Consider the following 7,653-nt stretch of genomic DNA (forward strand, 5'->3'; position numbering starts at 1 on the left):
AAAGCTGCTTCAGCCGTGCATCAGAAGCTGGTATAACAGCAAAAAAAGAAAGCAGCAGACGCGATTTTGCTGCTCTTGCTGCGTCCGGTGTGAAAGCAGCATGATTCACTCCGCTCTGGCTTTGCTCTGCCCACGGGCTGCTGAGAGTAGGATGGTTGCGCCGGCTGTGGTCCGCTCTTCTTGCAGTCAAACACCGAGCAACTTTCTGCTCTTAAATTGTTTCCGTGCACGATGTATTGAATTGTGCACTATTAGCATCAGTGTTAATAAAGTGAAGCCACACTTTTGACCTGGGGGGCATTTTAAAGGGGTTCCGCGACGCTCGCAACCAGTTCACAACAGATACATGAACCCTGGCTGTAGGCGTGACCACCTGTGTATTTTTCCTGAATGACGCAATCACGTTAAGTGTTACAGCCAATCACCGAAAATTGGTACCGAAAGACGAGGCATGTTTCGATACTCTGTAGAACCGAAGCATTTCGGTCGGTACCATAAAAGAACCGATGTTCGGTACCCAGCCCTAGCAGGGCGTTAGTAAAGGCTTGATTAAGTGATATCACTAAAAGTGAAAACAATCTTCAACAACATTAGGTAAGAGAACAATCAACTCATTTGATATTAACGAATAACAGAAACTTTAAACAGAAGCAGAGTGTTTTTATCAGCCTGACAATATCCATGATTTTAGATGCAGGCCTATAAAATCCGATATTAGGTTTTCAATATTGTATCGATATTTGTTAGAATAATTGTATATAAATGTATCTGTGTAGTGTTATCATGCATAAAGCTGTGTGCTATGTGCATGTGTTTATAGCCATCTTTTCTGAAGTATACTGTGATTTGTAGATTTGCTTTTGGGGAGGTGTGGTTGATCTACGAGCAGCACTCGACCTGCTGAACTTTGGTAAACAGCTTCAACAGCTTAAACTTTGACTGATTCCTGAGCTTTAGAGGACATGTTTACTGAGACTGCAAGTCTGAGGTCCTTATGCGTTTCCCCCCCCGTGTAGTCTCAGAAGGGACCACTGATTCCAATAAATAGCCAGGAGAACGCTGACACTGCAGAGTGGGTTAAGATTTGTAAACTCCGCAGTCTCTTCCAACTCTCCTCGCGAGTAAACTAAATTAATTGTCTCTGTGCCTTCTTTCTTTCCCTGCATGTATGCATGATGTTTTAGGTGCTTAGACCTGGCAATATTCAAGATTAATAACGACTGGGACATCCCTAAAAATGTATAAATACACAGAATGTCCTTCGTTTGAGATTCATTTTAGGCTTACTAAATTAGACATAATAAAAATTTGAAAGGTCTTTAAAGTCTTTCTATTTTGGTCAAATTGAGCAATGTTTGGCATTCTTAAGGCTGATTTATTCTCAGAAACCAGGTCGTCTGCATGTCTGTCACAGTTAACGCAGATAGGCCCCCACCCCTTCCGCAGACACTCTGCTGCACCTCTCCAAAATTGGAGGTAGCTGAAGACAAGAGGCCTCTGAATGGTCAAATCTACATCCGCTCTACACTATGCTCATTTCTTGTTTGGTACCTTTCTGGCCTGTTTTGTTTGTATGACCGCCATTATGGAAAACGACACGTGAAGGTAGAAAAGCGAGGTGCGCGAGAACGCTGGGACCCTTTTTCCACCTGGATCCCCGCTCTTTTTCACCCTCATGTCCCTTCAGTGTCGTACAAACTTGCCCCCACTTCCTCACCACCACGGCCGTATCTAGACCCCCAGCTAGTTCATGATTGTCCCTCTTGAGTTGTGGCGTAGAATAACAGTGCAGACCAAGCTTAAAAATTGGGCATAAATCAAAAAGCAATCTCATGGCAACACACTGCTGCAGGAGGATAACCAGCCCTTTAGACTGGTGTAATATAATGAGTTATTGTGCATTCAGGGATTGACCAAAATAATTCACTCGATAGATATCCATACCCTCCTAAAGGGAGAATAACTTATTTTTGTCCATTTTTTTTCTTTATAAAAAAAGAGTGATGTAAAGTGTTGTGACAAAAGAAACTGCAGCAAAGGGTGGTTTTAAAAAGCAGAAAGATAATGGAAAGCCATGAAAGACTGAGTGAAAACCGGCTTCATCTTATCTACTATGCACCATTCTAATAAGATGTATTTTGTAGTTATAACTGGTGATATCCTGAAAAGTGTGAATACTTTTTCAATGCAAAAAAAGGTGTGTTTAAATAAATGTTTCTAAATTCAGAGCCACTCTGTGCGTTTTAAACACCCTGGCCAGAACCCCTCATCAATAAAATTAGTTCTACTTACCCCTTCAGTTCTGCATATTTGACAAGTATCCTGGCATAGCTGCTGTTTTTGCTGTACTGTCTGATTGGAAATCGGGCAAAGATGTCTGAGCAGCAGTCTTTGAGCTTATTGAGGAGGCTGATGTCTGTGTGAGGGTTTCCTCTTTTCTCCAGGTTCATCAAGTACTTCCAGCACGACTCAGGAGAATTGGAATTGAGGATTTGTTCAAAGGTGGCAGTCATATCTGCAGAGAAAAATGAGGAAACATGACTTATCTCAACCGCTCCTTCATGTTTGTATGGAAAATAAGCATGTTGGATGTCAGCATATTGGTAAAGAGGTCGGTTTTTTACCCTCCATTTTTGAAGATTCTCTCACGTTGCGACTTTGAAGGAGTTTTGTGGTGGAATCTGCCTGCTCCTCCCACTGGCTCTGATCCGGACTGCGAGCTGGTAACTTCTAACACATTAAATTCTTATGCTACAAACCATCTTTGAACTGAAGCACAAGTTTGCCCGTCCTACAAAAATCGATGTTACTCACCTGATCCCTGACAACATCTCTGCCTTCAGCACTGTTCCTCGAGAAAGAGATTGCGAGTCCAGAGCTCCTATTTGAACCAGATGTTTGTCTGTAGATAAATAAACAGATAACAGGTTGAAAAATAAAATTTTCTATAAGTAAAACACTGAAATTTCATAAACATTAAATGGAACCATTTTAGCTTGGATCTATTTTTGTATGAAGTGCTTCACAAAACTATTCACAACATTTACAATTTCACAATCTGCAGATTACATTACAAAAACTAAACATGGATTTTTAGGTGAATAAGCAAAAAGCAGAACAAGAATGAAAATAAAATGGTTTGTTTTTAATTTCCGCACCCACCCCCGCAAAAAAAAAAAAAAAAAATAAAATGGTTTGTTTTTAATTTCCGCACCCACCCCCGCAAAAAAAAAAAAAATCTGTTTAAAAGGGAGGCTTATATTAAACTGTAATATAAGATTTAATATTTGAATTTTACTAACAGTCTTTCATTGTATTTCTTCGCCTGCTTTCTGCAGAGAACACAATTCTTCTTGTGAAAGTACTTTAAATATGAAATTATTACATACTGTTCAATTAATGAAAAGTGTTTTAATTAATAGTAATTTTCATTTGAATGTGCTTTACTGGAGGCCTCCATGTTTGTCAAGGAACACTACTGCCACCTTATGGTCTATGACATCACGGTGCGTTATCTGTTGTTGAGCAAGTCCCAGTGCTGTATCTGGTGTTTGTCACAACGCGCTATTATCCAAATCATTTTGAAAACATTCTTCTTCCAAATGTTGGCAACATATTAAGTGTTTCTTCTCTGGCCAGAAGTTTGATGGCAAATCCTCCCTCGTCAAGTTGGCAATTCAACGACGAAACCGTCCGTGGTGGATCAGGAATCAAAAAGGTGAAATGACACGCTAGCACGGTTCCTCGCCTCCTATTGGAGGTCCAGGATACTACAGCTCTCAAGGCGGCAATTACGCAAACAACAATGGCAGCACCCATAACATTTCAGAACTTATGTGCCTGGTTAGCCGCCCAAATTTCAATGAGAGCCTCGGTCTCGGCATCATCCCAGGTCGCACCACGCTCTTTTGATGCCATTTATTGTTAACAAACTGAAGAAGTTTGTGATGTGAACAGGTGAAGAGATCTTTGAATTGCAAAGCCAGACATGGCAGAAAAAAAAATGCAAAATGAGTCAGCTGACTGAATAGGAGAGCCCTACTGTTGAACCACTACTGTAGATTTAGAGCCGTCCGTTTTTTTTTTTTTGACACGGTCCAGTTCAGTTCCATTTACACTCAACAGTTATCTTGTTTACCATGCTCGCACCGTTCTCAGCACGGTTTCAAAAAGGTAGTTTAAATGTGGCTATAAATATGCTTTAATCTAAACCTGTTTGTTTGTTTCTATTGGATGGTTAACATCTTTCCCCATACTAGGCATTTTAAAGCCATGTACTATCTTTCTTATTTTTTCTCTGTGTTTAACTAAGGCTTCTCTGTCAATGCTGAAAAAAAAAAAACAAACAAAAATATCTTGCCGTTTTCTCCTCAACAAATCTTTAGTATAAACAGAGGTTAAACCCAGTTTCATTCATGGTTGGGGCTTTTTGTTAGTTTATAAAAAAAAAAAAACTCAAACAGGGACTCAAAAAAGGAGAAGTAAAATGTATACATAAAAATCCCACCTGGACAAACTGCTGGTACTGGATACATTGCTTGATTTGGAGACTTTCCAAAGGACATCATCATCATCAGGATCGTTTTCTGGAATTGAAAATGGTAAGACGGGTACTCTCCCAGGCTAAAAAAAAAAAAAAATGTAATTAAATAATTATAAGAACATTTTAGTTATTCTTTTTATTTTGCAGAATGAACCGCACCAAGCCAACTGCTCTTTTACGATGGGATCCTGATCTCCAACCAGGAAACTGATCGTCTGAAGACCCAGACATTGGCTCCGCCCTGAGGACACAAAGTAATATACATAGGTGATAATAAAATACATAAAATAGAAAAATCTGATGTTCTTCTTTAACAAAACCAACAAAAAATAAAATCTGCTCTATTCTTACCCCACATTGAAAATACTGGAGAGCTGCAATTCACCAGTTCCATCAGATATTCTTTGGACTTTAGAGAATTCTGAGCTTTTTTTGACAGCAGAATCCTGTGCATTTTTTACAAATAATACTGGAAGAACAAAGAAAATATATAGATAATGCAGGTCTAATTAGTGAGACAAAAAGAAATAAGCTTTGTAAAAAAAAAAAAAAGTTTTAAATTTTCTGAACATTTCAGTATATAATAGCTGAACACTCACATGGCAAGTTCTCTTTATCCTCCAAACAGATCTCGCTTTTTTCAGTCTGCATCCTCTGCAGCGCCGCCACCAGCAACTCTTTTGGTTTGGCGTCCACCTCAACAGCATTCTGAAGTATCTGGACGGCTTTTTTTATGTTGCCTGACGTCACAATGGGAAATATGTGGGGATCATAACACTTCAGCAAATCTAAAACAGGGGCTAAAAACAGGACGTTTCTCTACCTTGAGATTGCTCAAACTGTGCGTGCGCAATGTGGACAAAGGCAAAGTCTTGACTGTGAGTTCTTGCCAAGTCGAAGTGGGTCTCTGCCTCGGCAACGTCCTGAATTCTAACAGAATAAAAGAAAAAAAAAAGGTTGTTTACAAAACGCTCTTCCCAGATTATTCAGTGGCTACAAATAAAGTGCAATCTTTTTAGCAGTTTGACATAAACTACAAACCTCAATGTATTTTATTTCAATGTATTGTAAAAAAAAAACAAAAAAACAACATACAGTAAAGCATAATTGTGGATTGAAAGGAAAAGTATGTCTTTCCAAATGTTTAAATAAATAAATGTGACAAAGGTATATGTTTTTTTTATGCAGAATTTTGTGTTCTAGTAAATAAATTATAATCTACACTGGAGGCTATGATTGCAAAGCAAGAAGCTCTAAATGTGCAACATTTACTCACGCTTTCAGCTCGGCGAATCTGACCAGCATCTTAGCGTAGCTTTCATTGTGACAATGCTTCCCCAGTGGCATGCTGAAGAACACTCTGGTATAAAAATCTATTAGTCTGGTGAGGTGGTTCCGATCCAGCTGAGGATCCCTTTTCTTCTCTAGATCCATCAGATACGCCAAGCAGGATTCTGGTGAGTTGGAGCCGATGACTTGGTTAATGTTGTCCGTGTCATCTGAAATGAGTTAAATCATGATGTCATGAGGTTGTACACAACAAGAGATCAAAGTGGAATTGTTCAAGGAGCAGCAGTGAACCTGTTAATTACCTTCATCAAGATATTTTTTGATTTTGCTGAGCTTTTGATAAAGCATGGCCAGCTGCTGCTGTCTGTCTTTGAATGCCTCATCTTCCATCTGCAAAACAAGAAGCTCTTTAACACTCCTACCAAAGATTTGTTTGTTTTATTTAAAATCAAAACATACAGTGACAAAATATAATTAAGCCACAAAGATGAAGTCTTTCACCATCACCAAGATGTACTTATTAGACAAGAGGTGATTAAATACAAGTTTTTTTTTGGTTTTGTATTCACTTTTTAATTTTACCTAAGAAACAAAGACAAAGTCTTGTTATTTCTGGGCTGGAACATATCTTATGTGATCTATATGCAAAAATAATAATATATATATATATATATATACACATATATATGTGTGTGTGTGTGTGTTTATGTTTTCACCGAACAGAACAAGGTATCAACTGGGGATCAGTTTAGTCCACAACCAGCGTAGAATCAATTGAAAGCCATGAGAGACTGAGGGAAAACCTGCTTCATCTTATCTACTATGCACCATTCTAATAAGATGTATTTTGTAGCTATAACTGGTGATATCCTGAAAAGTGTGAATACTTTTTCAATGCAAAAAAAGGTGTGATTAAATAAATGTTTCTAACTTCAGAGCCACTCTGTGCGTTTTAAACCCCCTGGCCAGAACTCCTCATCAATAAAATTAGTTCTACTTACCCCTTCAGTTCTGCATATTTGACAAGTATCCTGGCATAGCTGCTGTTTTTGCTGTACTGTGTGTGTGTGTGTGTGTGTTTATGTTTTCACCGAACAGAACAAGGTATCAACTGGGGATCAGTTTAGTCCACAACCAGCGTAGAATCATTCCCTCAAATTGAAATTGTATTGTTTTTAAACTATAGGAGATTAGTAATGCTCAGGGCAGTAGAACAAACAACGGATTTTTCTTAAATTACGAGTTTTGCGAATCGGAAGCGAACTTCAGTTTCGTCTTTAAGAACAACAGTAACGTTAATCTAAAGCGAAGCTCCTAGCTTTCCACGAAAGGCAGGACATATCCCTTAACGACGAGACACATAAAACGGTTAAAAAAAAAGAAGTTTCTTGTTCACAAAATAAGCTAACAAAGTTTGCTAGCCAGTAGCAATGTTGCTAGCGCCGAATAGCATTTAGCTCCAGCAGTACATCCGAGCATGTACTAACAAACTTTATGCCGATAACCGTAAAAAAATATTTCTTACCTCGTTTATGCTGTCTTAAATGAATTCCAGCTGAAATTCCAATATAAAATTTCCTATTCACAAGTACTGTGTCCAACGAAACGCATAACAGTAACTGGCAATTTTCAAATGTTGCCACTTCCATTCAATTCGCGTCCGGATTGGCTGGTTCCTGATGTTATTCTTCTTCTTCTGTTTGTTTCATGGCAGATTGCAACCTTGACTTTTAGGTGCATAGCGCCACCTACCATACCGGAGTATGGAACATGAGTCATATTAATTTGAAGAGTACCCCCCCTTTTTTTTTTTTTTTTTT

At 38.6% G+C, this 7,653-nt stretch overlaps 1 protein-coding gene across 1 annotated transcript in view; it reads right to left on the reverse strand.

The window, feature by feature from the left end:
- The window catches only part of ttk (TTK protein kinase), an 18,102-nt gene extending 10,593 nt beyond the window's left edge, over window positions 1-7,509 (reverse strand). Inside the window, exons 1-11 of the mRNA XM_015393562.1 lie at window positions 7,359-7,509; window positions 6,136-6,223; window positions 5,820-6,042; window positions 5,367-5,473; window positions 5,143-5,283; window positions 4,895-5,012; window positions 4,703-4,784; window positions 4,508-4,623; window positions 2,815-2,902; window positions 2,625-2,730; window positions 2,293-2,515 (exon numbers count right to left, since the gene is read on the reverse strand). Coding sequence (XP_015249048.1) covers window positions 2,293-2,515; window positions 2,625-2,730; window positions 2,815-2,902; window positions 4,508-4,623; window positions 4,703-4,784; window positions 4,895-5,012; window positions 5,143-5,283; window positions 5,367-5,473; window positions 5,820-6,042; window positions 6,136-6,223 — 1,292 coding nt within the window. The 5' untranslated portion in view covers window positions 7,359-7,509. The remainder of the gene's footprint in view (window positions 1-2,292; window positions 2,516-2,624; window positions 2,731-2,814; window positions 2,903-4,507; window positions 4,624-4,702; window positions 4,785-4,894; window positions 5,013-5,142; window positions 5,284-5,366; window positions 5,474-5,819; window positions 6,043-6,135; window positions 6,224-7,358) is intronic.
- Window positions 7,510-7,653: the final 144 nt, after the last annotated feature.

The sequence above is a fragment of the Cyprinodon variegatus genome, unplaced genomic scaffold, assembly GCF_000732505.1.
Source record: "Cyprinodon variegatus isolate N-32 unplaced genomic scaffold, C_variegatus-1.0 Scaffold648, whole genome shotgun sequence".
Lineage (NCBI taxonomy): Eukaryota > Metazoa > Chordata > Actinopteri > Cyprinodontiformes > Cyprinodontidae > Cyprinodon > Cyprinodon variegatus.